Source organism: Crinia signifera, chromosome 12 (assembly GCF_055691185.1).
Source record: "Crinia signifera chromosome 12, ASM5569118v1, whole genome shotgun sequence".
In the NCBI taxonomy this organism is placed as follows: Eukaryota; Metazoa; Chordata; class Amphibia; order Anura; family Myobatrachidae; genus Crinia; species Crinia signifera.
The window spans coordinates 37,964,852-37,979,386 of NC_139228.1; the positions used below are offsets into that span (position 1 = coordinate 37,964,852).

Consider the following 14,535-nt stretch of genomic DNA (forward strand, 5'->3'; position numbering starts at 1 on the left):
CGACATGGGTTTTTCACTGTTTTTTTTTATCCGAATGTCGACACAGTCGACATGGACACAGTTGGCAATGAGAATCGGACCCTCGCATCGCTCGCAATGCTTCGGGCACGGTGCCTCGCTGCGCTCGGCACACTATTTTATTCTCCCACCACGCCCTAGTGGATGGTAGGGCATGAAATACTGCCTGTCGGCACATGTCGGCTCAAAAAACAGTGAAAAACCCATGTCGACCTTATGACCAGTCGACCTTCCTCATGTTGACCTTTATGCAAATTCGACCTTAAGTCATGTCGACCTTGGCCCATGTCGACCTTAAGTCAGGTCGACCTTCCTGCCAGTCGACCTAGTGGGGTCGACCTAATGACTGTAGACCTAAGTTCATTCTAATAGATGACCGCTTCCCCAGCTTCCAGCTGGTGGATGTATTGTTAGTCAGGCTCATTCTGACTGCACAGCTGCGGAGTCACATTCTCAGCCCTTTGTATGGTACTGTACATTAATAGTTACCTTTCCTGCTATGTCAGTACTGCTCATGGTAATGGGCTCTGGGAAATATTATTTATGCTGCTTCAATATATCTAAATAGCAAGTGCCTAAGCCACTGTATCCTAATGACACTTGGAATTTGGGATACAGGGCCTGATTGAGAAAGAAAGGAGATATGTAATACCACTAGGGTGAATACCAGGCGCTGCTTAGGGCTTAGTTCAAATTTAGCTGCAGTTTAGGTTAGGGATAGTCAGTCCCTTAACGCATAACAAAGGAAAAGAAGGGAACTGCGCTTCTTTTCCTTTTGTCTAATTCAGGAAGACTCGCTTATTAGCGGTCGTACGCTGCTTAGGGAGCCCTGAAAACGACGCCCAGCTGAATGTCTGTCCTATCCAACGCGGAACCACGGTAACATGTGAGGGGATGTATGCGAGCACTTCCCCTCGCATGTTTGGGCTCTGTGCTTTGTTGTTGAAAATGAATCCTACTGGCTGCATCTTAGGGTCTGATGGGATCTAGGGGGGAGCTGTTCGCTTCATATAAGTTTATGTCCATGAACCAGCTCCTAATACCGCTCTCTTCACACCATATTTGCCAGTGTCCCCCAGATGGACTGAGGGAAACTGAAATAACGGTGATATCCAAAAAGCCTGTACATTTTCATGTCCTTTTGATGTGATCTGAATCGTTCCATTAAATAGCCAGCAGATGTCCCTGTAGCCACAGAAGACGTCAGGCCACATCACTGTCAGCATCCATTACAACAGTGATATTTCATGGTATAACAATAGCCTTTGTGGGACTAATATCATTTGTGATTGAGGTTACGTTGCATGTTCATGAAACACTCATTAACAGATTAACCAACTTCATAACTAAACAATGTAACTGTTTTATGTTTTGTCTAATTGGACTTTATCCAATATTTCCCTTTTAGCAAGTTCAGTGTTTCTTACCCCATCGTGGAACATGGATTCAATCATCAGCCCCCAGAGGTCGGTAAAGGAGGTTTTCTGCCCATCTGTAGCTGCCTGTTGGAGCTCCCTGCGATAGTATTTCAGCCTCTCCATTGAAAAAGTGCTCATCTTTGTCCTCGTCACTTGATCCTTAGTGGTCCTTATAGACTCGGATAGCTGGTTCTGTGACCACTCTGGGTCCTCATAAAGCTTGCTCATGGTCCTAATTAAAAGGCAATAATAAAGATGCCAATAAGCAATAACCAAGTGGTTAAGTAACGCTGTTAGTTGTAGGTGGTAGTGTGACCATGCTAACAGATTCATGAAGGACCCATGGGGGTTATTTAGAGCTGGTTGCAGTTTTGTAAAATGTTCACAAAACTGCAACCACCGGCGGTAGCCTGCAGGTGAGGGGGCACCCAGCACAGGGCAGGGCCACCCCACTCGCAATGGGCAAAGCGCTCGGACATGACTAGCAGCTCCTTGACTGTGCAGCCTAGCCCTGAAGCCAAACGAAGGCCGGCCATGTTTTGGGTCTCAGTGGCCGTGTGTAACATTACGCAGCTGTCATGGCCCTCTCCCGGAACGGCCCGGACACATCTTCATTTTCCAGGCTGCTCCCAGAAAACATTGAGTCCTGCCCCCTGTAATGTCACCCTGTGCCTTCAGCTAGTGACCACTCTGTGCCTCCGGCTAGTGACCACCATGTGCCTCCAGCTAGTGACCACCCTGTGCCCACAGCGAATGGCCACCCTGTGCCCACAGCTAATGGCCACCCTGTGCCCACAGCTAATGGCCACCCTGTGCCCACAGCTAATGGCCACCCTGTGCCCACAGCTAATGGCCACCCTGTGCCTCCTATGCCTTTATCGTTATTTTAGATTTTTTATAATTTTTTATTTGATTTCTATACGCACATTGAATATCTATTGAGTCATATTAAAGATATTTAGAATTTTTCTAAGCATTTATTAAGTTTTTCCTGCAAATGTTAGAAATTAGTTAGGCTTTACTGTGTTAAGTTCCCCAAATTCGAGTTACATTATGGAAGTAGGAAAAAATTGAATATTCATTTTTTTAGACACTGAGAATTATGAATTATCCAATTTATGCAATATATTTTTTACTTCCAAAATACAGTCATTACCATGTAGAGCCAGAGGCACCTGCAATATAGGAGACACAGTCCAGCAGACCCATCTTCTGAAGGCCGTTCAGGTGGCTGTACAAACAGGACATAGCTCGTGCTCCTCCCCCTGTTGCCATGACCGCCACAACAGGAATCTACACAACAGAAGAACACAGCAAATTTTGGTAAATTCTCTTGATTTGTTTTGAGAGATTTTAAGTGACTGTCCAGTGTAGGTGATAATAACGATACATCTTCTCAGTTGTCTGAGTAATTTAGAAGGAAGAGAATCTCTTTGACAGTGGTGCAAGTAGAAAAAATGACTTAGTGGTACTGTGCTGCGCGCCGAAGGCGCGCGTCAAAAAATGGGCGTGGTCATATGACACAAGGGGGAGTGGCTACATGACAAAACTTTATGCCCCCAGTGCCAGATATGCCCCACAGTGCTAGGTATGCCCCCAGTGCCACACATATGCCCCACAGTGCCACAGATATGCCCCCACAGTGCCACACATATGCCCCCACAGTGCTAGTTATGCCCCCAGTGCCAGATATGCCCCCACAATGCCACACATATGCCCCCACAGTGCAAAGTATGCCCCCAATGCCAGATATGCCCCCACAGTGCCACACATATGCCCCCACAGTGAGAAGTATGCCCCCAATGCCAGATATGCCCCCACAGTGCCACACATATACCCCCACAGTGCGAAGTATGCCCCCAATGCCAGATATGCCCCCACAGTGCCACACATATACCCCCAGTCTTTTTACGGTATGTTTAGCAAAGCTGCAAAGAAGGAGCGAACTGGTGCAAGAAAACTGCACAACATCCATATTAACTAAAGCAAGTGGAAATAACTGCATGTCATTAGCTGTGTAGTTTGTGGTCACTGCATTGAATGAGTTCTGCAATGCACACATGTTATCCCAGTTACTTACACCCAAGGTGCTGAGATAATGATGTCACTTGCTTAATGTGATCATGGGAACTACTCCGAAATCACAAGGACTCCCCTTTGCTAAAACTGGCACTTTTATGGCTTTTCTTCTGGAAAGTCCCTGTCCGTCCAGAGCACACCGCCGAGCCTCTTCCATGAGAATAGCAAATACTCCCACTGGCATCTATTGGTATTCTAACTCTCCTAATCCACCTCTTAGCAGATGCTCACCCTGACCACAGGCGAGGAAAGCATCCCCTCAAGTTAGCTGGCAACAATAGGGAACGAGAGTCTACTTTTGAAAATCAGTTTCAGGGAGATTGCAGGTGTTAGATGAATGCTGCGCACATTTGCAGGAGTATCAAGCTCGGCCCAAGGCCACCTTTTTATTGCCACTCAGGTGTGCATCCTGCAATGGCAGGTAAAATCTATCTGTCTTTGTCTAATGCAAAAACAAATCTGTATGCATTGGTGTGGGATTCTGTGTTTGTATGTCCCCTAATACCCCATTCACACCAGCCTAAATTCCCAGGTTGAGTCCGGGAACAACCCGGTACTAGCGCTGGTGAGAAAGGTTCCCGGGACAAAATCCCGGGCAAATTTTAACCCGGCTAGGTACCAGGGTTGTTCCCGGGTTCAACCCAGGGACCTGGCTGGTGTGAAAGGTAGAGGGTATACTTACCCGGGTCGCCATGTCCTCCGTGTCCTGTCCGACGGGAATTAATGCAGGCGGCGGGCGCAAATGACGGGACAGCCGGTGGATGATGATGACGCAGCTCTCCGGTGGCAGTGAGGACGCCGGAGAGATGCGTCATCTTCATCCGCAGCCTGTCCCGTCATATGCGCCGCCGCCTGTGTGGATCCCTGGCCTGCACGGAGGACCAGCAACCGGGGTGAGTATTCTCCCCACCTCCTGCCCACCTCCGCCGCCATCCCGCCGCCATCCCACCGACTGCCCGCCTCCTCCCCACCTCCTGCCGGCCTCCTTCCCGCCCCCTTCTCACACCAGAAAATGCAGGGACATTTCTGGTGTGAATGGGTCCAAACCCGGGAATGTCCCTGCTTGTCCCGTGAACTGAATTCCCGGGTTTGTCCCTGCATTTCTGGTGTGAATGGGGTATTATGAAGGGGAGCACATCCCCGAAACATTGAATAAATAGGAGTGTATTTTTTTGTTGCCGTTACACCTAATATACATAGCACCAAACAACATTATACACAGCCCCTGCATATTACACCTAGTATACATAGCACCAAACAACATTATACACAGCCCCTGCATATTACACCTAGTATACACAGCACAATACTACATTATACACAGCCCCAAAATTACACCTAGTATACACAGCACAATACTACATTATACACAGCCCCTGCATATTACACCTAGTATACACAGCACAATACTACATTATACACTGCCCCTGCATATTACACCTAGTATACACAGCACAATACTACATTATACACAGCCCCTGCATATTACACCTAGTATACACAGCACAATACTACATTATACACTGCCCCTGCATATTACACCTAGTATACACAGCACAATACTACATTATACACAGCCCCTGCATATTACACCTAGTATACACAGCACAATACTACATTATACACTGCCCCTGCATATTACACCTAGTATACACAGCACAATACTACATTATACACTGCCCCTGCATATTACACCTAGTATACACAGCACAATACTACATTATACACAGCCCCTGCATATTACACCTAGTATACACAGCACAATACTACATTATACACAGCCCCTGCATATTACACCTAGTATACACAGCACAATACTACATTATACACAGCCCCTGCATATTACACCTAGTATACACAGCACAATACTACATTATACACAGCCCCAAAATTACACATAGTATACATAGCACCAAACAACATTATACACAGCCCCAAAATTACACATAGTATACATAGCACCAAACAACATTATACACAGCCCCTGCATATTACACCTAGTATACACAGCACCAAACAACACAACACCCCCCCCCCCTATAACACCTAGTAGTACACACAGCACAATAAAACAATATACACAGCAAACACCCCCCCCCCCCCCCCAACCCTATTACATTACACACACATCTGCTCTCCCAGTACACAACACTCACCCATATTTTTGGATCCTTCCTGGGAAGAACATGGAACAGGCCCCAGGCAGTGTGGTGGAGGGAGGCTGTCCCTCAGCAGGCAGAGGAGCAGGAAGTGAAACTGCAGAGCTGGGCAGGGCTGAAGCACGGAGACCACACTGACAGTGTGGCTGCCTCAGCAGGCAGAGGGCTGGCCAGGCAGGGCTAAATCACGGAGCAGGCAGAGGAGCAGGAACTTTGAACAGCAGACGGCAGGTAGGGCTGATAGCACGGAGACCGGTGGGCGGAGTCAGCTTCACAGAAGCTGAACTCCTGGCAGCTGAGCCGGGTCACTAACTGCTATAGCTGACGAACAACCCTGCGGTGCCTATCTGCGACGTATCCCGGCAGGCCCCGCCCCCAGCTTTACTTACCACACTGTGGCCTGGCGGCAGAGGCCACGCCCCCCGACAATTACATATGCGCGCATGCGCAGTAAGCAGTTCAGGGGGTATTTGTTATGGCGGTACGGGGTACCGGCACAATATGTTTTACTGGTACGCCGTACCACCCCGTACCGCCATACTTGCACCCCTGCTCTTTGACCTTTTAAAGTAAAGCCGCGGACACATGGGACTCAAGGTGCCCACAGACGCTACAATTGTACTGTGCTATGCGTTTTTGACTGTACAATGGTTCTATACAATTTTTCTTCCAGCTTGCTATGAGATGTGCACTTGGATGCATGTGATGAACCCATGTTTGTAATGTTAAATTTCAGATGTAGTCTAAAAAGTACGTGCAGCACGTACTTTTTTAGACATACAATATCGGGCTTATCGCATCGCACAAGCCTATAAACACCATCCAATAATTGTACATAAGATGCAATTTGTGCTTAAAAAGTACAAAACGCATTCGATAATTGATGTGTCTGTGGGCACCTTAAGTGCTGGTGATATCGTCGCAGTGTGTATCAAGATGTAGTTAAGCCGTCAGAGAGACAGCTAACTACATCCCACAAGCCCCGGGAGCTGTGGCTCAATATACAGTCTAGCAAGAATATTCTGCCTGCACTATTTGGCTGGACGATGGCGACGCCGCACATTGCTATCGACCGTGGAGATTCAGGCAAATATTTGAAGTGATTTTTGACATTGCAATTAAAAATCGCTTTGAAGAATCACCCCATGTGTACACCCCTTATGTTTGGAAGTGGAGTGAAGAACAAGAAAAATAAGAGTGGAGGGTGGCTAATTTGGAGGCCAAAAAAGAGGAATTGCTGAGGGGCATGGCAATGGAGATTAGACACACTGCTTGTACAGTATCTGTGGATGATAGTTAGTATATAGTCCTCTGGAGGGGATACATATGATATCCCAGCCGTGGGGATGCCGGCATTCAAAAGACCGACCCCGGCATCTCGATATAAAGAATGCCGACAGCGGCTCCGTATGAAGGCTAACTCTCCCCCTAACCCTCTCTGCTTGCAGCTTAACCTTAACCACCCCGCACACACACACACAGTCTAATCCTCCCTGCTAGTGCCTAACTGTAAGCCTCCTCATACCCTGCCTCCTAAATGTTCCCCGCAGTCTAACCCTAAATCCCTCCTTCTAAGTGCCTATACCTAATCTCCTCCCCATAGCCTTACCTAACCAACACACAGCCTAACCCTAAGGCTGCGGCCATGCATTGCGGCGCAGTGGGTCCCATTCAGTGTGAACTGCTGCTCCGCAAGGAGGCTGTTTTAGGCCACACATAGCGGTGTGGCTGGATCAGGCAGAACAGGATCCGCCCACTCCCAACCACGTTTCATTGAAATGTATGTGTTCACATTGAAATTCAATCGTCCCACCATCTGGTCCTAATGCAACATGCTGCGGTAGCACCCGACTGTGGCCACACCGCTAATGTTTGACCAGCCGCTGAACAGGACCCCCTGTGCCGCTATGTGTGGCTGCAGCCTAAGTCCCACACTAGTGCCTACACCTACTCCCCCCCCCCCCCCCCCCCTCCCCGGCCTGACCCTAACCCTCCTCGGCATACTTCGGATGCCAACTTTTGGTATTCCAGCATTGGCATTCTCCCCCATGTTGAAGCTCCAGCGCCAGTATTCTGGCAGTCGGGATTCCGACAGCTGGCATCCCCAATTATAACTACAACCCCTCTGTGGTGCCATAAAGGTGCTCATAAAACTTCATATAATTTCAATTCTATCAAAGTATATATTATAATGTTACAGTCTTATATAATTATATATATTATAATGTTACAGTATTCTTACCTCTTCACCCACCAGGTTCCCCTCTAACTGCAGGACCTTCTTTAGTGCATCAGCTACCACTTGTTGCCTTTTGCTCAGAAATAGCTTCTCCTTATCACACAGATCGAACCCCAGCCTCACATCCAGCTTTTCTGGACTGAAAACAAGAGGAATTCATGTAAACAAACACCAGGTTCCTGAATTTAAAGGCGCTGTATCCTTTTACATAAGAGTGTGATTGAGAGGCCAAGGTTGGGTAAGGTCTTTCCTCTAATCTTATATAGACAAAAATGTTGAACCTTATTGTCTGGCCATTCCTTACATTAGAATGACTCTGGTATTCTTTACCCCTACCATATAAAGAGGGGGTTTCAGTAGCGCACGCAGGGGGGGTTTCTGAGTACCCAGAAACCCTCTCAGGAGTCTAAGGGCCCTAGTCTGAAAGCTGAGGGTCCCCTCTTTCTATGGGTACAATAATTTAAAAATTTGGCCCTTGGGAACCGGAGATATCTGACTTCAAAGCAGTGGTCCCCATCCAAGCCTGTTAATTGCTATTCCCAGTCAGATATTTCAGGTTCTGTCAGACTTAAAGTTTTTCTGAGGGTATATTCCAAAAGCTGTGACTCTCCCCCTTTGATGGACACTAGTAGCTTGTATCTACTGTTCCCAGAACCAGAGATATCAGCCTTCCAGGTAAGATTCTCTAGTTTTTAATTACATGAAAATCTAAGAAATCTATTTCTGGGAACTGGAGATATCTGCAGTCAAGCAAGCTGTCCTCTAATTATGAATAATAAGCCCACTCCACTATACACCCCTCCTCTGCATATTAAACATCCTCTACCACCCTGGAAGTTATGTATCAGGGCCCCTTCATTCAGCCCAATGCCCCCTTCTCCCACCCCATCTCCCATCTGTACAGTAAAGGGGTAATTAGTGGAAATTACTGATCCAGGCCCTACATGCTGAGCGGTTGATATAATACCCCTTACCACCCGGTGGGACATCAAAGCTTCTCCCACCCCTACCACTGGAGGATCGGTAGGGGCCCCAATACATTGCTATGAACAGGGTTCTACACTGCTGTTGACACCCCTGTGTGTGTGTATGTATATATATATATATATATATATATATATATATATATATACAGTATGTTACTACTGCCATCCTTGCTGGCGGGTCGCCAGAACGTACGCGCTGGCGACCCGCCAGCAGCCACGCCAGCGAGGAGACTGAGACGCGCGTGCGTCTCACGCGCACGCGCGTCTCAGTCTCACGCCTCAGGGAGACGGACAGGGTTAGGGGGGGGGGGTGCGGGCAGGCGGCGGGGACCCCGGGTTACCGCCGGCAAGCCGGCGGGGACCCGGGGAAACGGATGGAAGCGCCGTCGGAAGGGGACGCGCACGCCTCTCGTGCGCGCGCGTCCCCTTCTCACCGTCGCCATGGCGCTGGCGGGGGATGGCGGCTGGCGACGCCAGCGCCATCCCCTGCCAAGATGGGAGAAGACCCATCTGTATATATATATATATATATATTATTTTTTTTTTTAATTAATATTATTATTATTTATATACATTTGGTCTATCTGTAATACTTTAACTGACCCGGCATATACTGGGTCACCTAAGTGTCCATCTCTGTGCTTTGCTCCGCCCCTCTGGAAACCCCCTTCTGAAAATCCTGCGTTTGCCCCTGGGTTTGCAGGTGCACTATGCACTCATTACTGCTAACATATATTCCTTTTATATTTCATTTATGAGGTTGTTAGCATACATTTGGCCAAAGATATGTACCTGCCCACCGCATTAAGGTCACCTCTTTTGGGCAGGTCCCTAGCACTATGGGGTTCACACCTGGGGTGCGGGGCACCCCCAAACCGGTCCAGCAAAACCACCCCAGGGCATCACATAAATAAAATATAGTTGTGTAGCGTAATATAGTGTAAAGTGTCATAGAATGTAAGGTATGTGAAAGCAACTAATAGTGATAAAGCGATGCAGTTACCATCCCGGCGGTCGGGATCCCGGCGTTCAGAATCCCGACGCCGGAATCCCGACCGCCGAAATGCCGACACTTTCTCCCTCCTGGGGTGTCCACGACACCCCTGGAGGGAGAATAAATTAGTGTGCCGAGCGTAGCGAGGCACCGGGCCCGCTGCGTGGCAAGCGCAGCGAGCCCGCAAGGGGGGGCGATCCACGTCCCCCCCCTTGTCGGCATTTCGGCTGTCGGGATTCCGGCGTCGGGATTCTGAACGCCGGGATCCCGACCGCCGGGATTCAATACTGAATCCGTGATAAAGGGAGTGTCAAACACAAACAAAAGTCTTGTGAAAAAATACATATAAAAATCTATATATAAAAAAATTTTGTAATCTGCTAATGGGGCCGATTCTGTGTCAGACGCAGCCGTGTCTTCTGACACAGTCGCAACTACGGCATACCTTATTCTAATGCCAGAGCCAATTTTCACCCACTTGCAGCAACTTGAGAAATTGCATTTTCCTCTGTGTTCCATGACTGCACCATCAGTCTCACCAGGGAAACCTGTACTAGGCCTAACGTAGGTGCAGTTTCTCCATATAAATATGGCCTCCTGCATGAGCGTCTTTTGGATGCAGAAGAGCCCAGCGTTCAGCCTGCGACACACCTGTTCTGGTATAGCCACCTCGCCTGGTGCGTCCCTGGAACGCTCTTTAAAATTCACAGACCTTGCACCTGGTTGTGTACTGTGTCTCTGAGTGCTAGCAATCTGGATGCAAGCGTTGTGCTACTGGGACGTTTGGGCAGACTTAATACTTTTCCCAACAGCTGCAGCATTATTATTTATATTATTATCACCATTATCATCATCATTATTATTTTTAGAATTATTATTATTATTATTATTATTATTACTACTTTTCTACTACTACAATAATGACAGCCAGAGACGTCAGAGTAATTACATTACTTCAACATGTCACTAGATGGCGCTACATTACCCAGTATTACTGTGCAGCTCCATATTATATATGTGTTATCTTGAACTAGTACAAGTGGATGAAGTTTAGTTACTTTTTCTAACTATTATCTACCCAGGGCAGTAAAGAGCCTGTCTGGACCCAGGTAATTTTTCAGTGGGCATGGCCTAATTGTGGTAGGCGTGGCCATGCCCTCATAGAATAAAATACAGAAAAAAAAATAGTACATTAAGCCATTTCCTTGGCACATTGCAACCCAGCACACAGCTCAATGAATAACTAAGACAAATCTATATTTAAGGTTAATTATTCTAAAGGTAATTTTGAAATAAAAAAAATTAAATCCATTTAGCTTTTGGGAAGTTCTTTGAGGAAATACTTTGTTATATATCTTAAATAAATCATGTCAGTAAGCGGACATTGGGACTGACTGTCTTCAGTGAATATAGTATACACAAAGAATCCTGCACCAGGATAATATATTATTGTTATCAAAAGTTGAGGAATATATATTACTTAATCCAGTGTGATTATATTATCACACGGACAGTTGAGGGTGCTATCTACTGGATTTGTATACTACAACAATCAAAACAAAAGAGACCAGAAAAAGAGTTTCTTAAGTATAAAATCAAGAGTGATAAAGTGTGCAGAAAAAAAGTATTTTGTGCAAGAAATAAAGATTTTAAAAAACAGTTTCTGACTGTCGCTTTATTGTGTCTTTATCAGTGAAATTCGATTAATTTGGACACTACTAAGTCATATACTAAATATTTTAAATTCACATTGAAGCAAATAAAGATATACTAGGTGGCCCATGAGGAAATTTCAGTAAGAAGAATTCTGGATGTAATTAGGGCCATAGTACAGTAAGAAGAGGCACCAGTTGTAATGCAGGCCTGAGGGTGTGCTGCTTCATAAATCACTATCTAGGTATACAAAGTACTAGTGAACAAATAACCAAATGTTGTTAGAATATACTGTACCATTCTTTCAATTTAATCTGCATTTCCAAAGGCCTGACCTATAAAAAAATGAAAAAATAAATAATGATATTCATTCATGTTTACCACAACGCTCACATACTTCGCTAAGGCAATGGTTCCCATACTGTGTGCCGCGGCATGATTGGGTGCCTTGGGGGACTTGCAGGGGTGCCCTGGATTGGTGGTCCATGACCAATTCAAGTTAGTTATGGCCAAATGTAATAGTCAAAATGTGGACATACAGAAGTGAATCCTGTCCATCATCACATAACTGACCCGTATGCTGGGTACACACCAGAATGATTTGGCCTCAATTCCCCCAATTTTGATACAATCTTGATCCGATGCGCGTCCCCGCTGGTCGTTTGCTCGTTTTTCAGACTCTACCTGCTACCTGTTGTATTTGAAAACGATCCCTTCAACTGAGTACAGATGGTGATCGAATCGTGTGTGCAGATTGTGAGCAGATCATGTGCTCCGACAGATCGTGCGACCAGCGTATGATCGTCTCGCGATCTGCTCACGATTATGATCATTCAGGTGTGTACCCTACATTAGGTAGAGATATAAACACAATTTACTTCAGCATACCTCCCAACTTCTGTCCGTATGAAATAGGGACACTCGCGCCCGAAAAGGGGGCGGGCGTATGCAAATAAGGGCGCGGCTTATGCTAATTAGCCACGACCTCATTTTCATACGAGAATAGACGCTGTGCGCATGCGCACAGCGTCTATTCTACTAGATTGGGGGTCTCCCAACTGCCACCCCCCGCAGCGGGACAATGCCTGCCGCGGGTGGGACAGCGGGACAGGACCCGAAAATCGGGACTGTCCCTCTAAAATCGTGACAGTTGGGAGGTATGCTTCAGAATATTTTTTTCTGACTTTCTCAGGGGGGTTGTGATTAAAAACAGTTTGGGAACCCCTGCACTAAGGGTTTTATTTACTAAGATGGGAGTTTTATTGAAGATGGGATGTTGCTATGGGTACCCAATCAGAATCTACTTTTTATTTATTTAGCACCATCTGAAAATAGATTGAATCTGATTGGTTGCCCATAGCAACATTCCAGCTTCAATAGAACTCCCATCTTAGTAAATAAACCACTCTGGTGGTATTCATTTAAGTGCCTTTTTATTTTTTTGACTAGCAACGACCTTGCACTCTCTGTTGGATACCCGAGCCGCTATGGAGGCTGGACACACCCCCTCCAGAGGCTGACCACACCCCTATGTATGGGCCATGCCACAGCATTCCCCACTGGGCCCTTTGTGGCACCCCAGAACTTGGGGGTACCCCGTTTTCAGCCCCATCAGGGGTCTGCATTGCTGCATCATTGGTGGCCAGTGCTGCCGTTAACTAAGATGGTGGCCGGACATTCGTGCCTGGGGGTTGCCAGGCGACCACCAGAGGAGCTACTTGAGACCTGGAGGGCGAGGAGGGCCAGTTTCTCATTGGTGGCTCAGCAGGGCGCCAAGCTAAGGGGGACAATCCGGCCTGTTGCCGGGCAGAACAAGCTGTAACGAGTGTCCCGGGGGCAGAGAGTGCCCTCACCAGCTCCCTCCACCTCCTAATCACCAACCTCCCAGTGCCTGCCTTTACCTCCTCCCCACAGCCTACAGCCCCGTGTCAGCAGGAAAAGGGCTCCCCCTCTATGGACACCTAGCTGCAACTGAGCCCCTGTAAGCCCCTGTGACCTTGTATAAAGACAGGTGCCCAGCAGCGTGACAGGTGCCCAGCAGCGTGACAAGTGCCCAGCAGCGTGACAAGTGCCCAGCAGCGTGACAAGTGCCCAGCAGTGTGCCCTTGGTTCAGCAGTGACCGGCAGGAGCTGGCAACGGCACCAGTACCCCAGGTATCACCGTGTTACCCTTCCTGGTCGCCTCACCTTTCCCCTGAGCCCTCACTACCTCCTAATCCTGAGCCTCAGTGACCCTTGCCCTCACGGCCTCCCATTTCAGGATACCAGGGGCCCATGCCCTGATTACCTCCTCACACCCGCAGCTACAAACCCCACCGTGGATATTTGGCCGCTGTTGTACTAGAGGCCTTACTGCACAGCCCCTTGTTGACAGGCCCGCAGGAATTACCATCCCACTTGCTCTCCAGTGATTCACCAGGACCAATTGGAGACTATACGGGCCCAAGCCTGTAAATCCCATTGTTAGATTGCTATCCTCCACTTAGCAGTGGATTGGTGCACCTAGGCCAAAGGTACCTAGCAGTAAGGGCAAAACTGCGCAGTTTTTCAGGGAAATTGATATTGTAATTTATGTATTGAGAAAGTTTGATGTTTGCACTTCTTTGCACGGTGGGTTGACTGTATAGCGGTACTTTTGTCGGAGTGTACAGTGCGAATTGTGGCCTGTCAGTACCCTAGACGGCCCCATCGCGCACGATACCTTCCTTTATTGGGTCCTCTTATCATTCTTGCATTATTGCGTAAAGTTATTTATAGACAACGGTGTATTGCATTTATTGTAGTGGTGCTGCGTGAGGTGCGGCCTATGGTGCCTCAGTGACCCCATTGCGCACAGCATCACCTAGGTGGAAATTTCTCTAAAATCCTCATTCATCGAATGTGAATTGTTCTCATCCAATTTATTATAATTGCGTTTCTTTATTGTTGTGAAATATTCTTCATCATTCCTCAAAGCAGTGATCCAGTTTCCTTGGAGCTAAATAAAATC

General features: G+C 47.3%; 1 protein-coding gene across 1 annotated transcript in view; it reads right to left on the reverse strand.

The window, feature by feature from the left end:
- The window catches only part of LOC146049528 (cytosolic phospholipase A2 delta-like), a 71,125-nt gene that overhangs the window by 17,540 nt on the left and 39,050 nt on the right, over positions 1-14,535 (reverse strand). Inside the window, exons 12-15 of the mRNA XM_083166064.1 lie at positions 11,844-11,881; positions 7,917-8,052; positions 2,593-2,729; positions 1,446-1,668 (exon numbers count right to left, since the gene is read on the reverse strand). Of these exons, the coding sequence (XP_083022190.1) occupies positions 1,446-1,668; positions 2,593-2,729; positions 7,917-8,052; positions 11,844-11,881 (534 nt within the window). The remainder of the gene's footprint in view (positions 1-1,445; positions 1,669-2,592; positions 2,730-7,916; positions 8,053-11,843; positions 11,882-14,535) is intronic.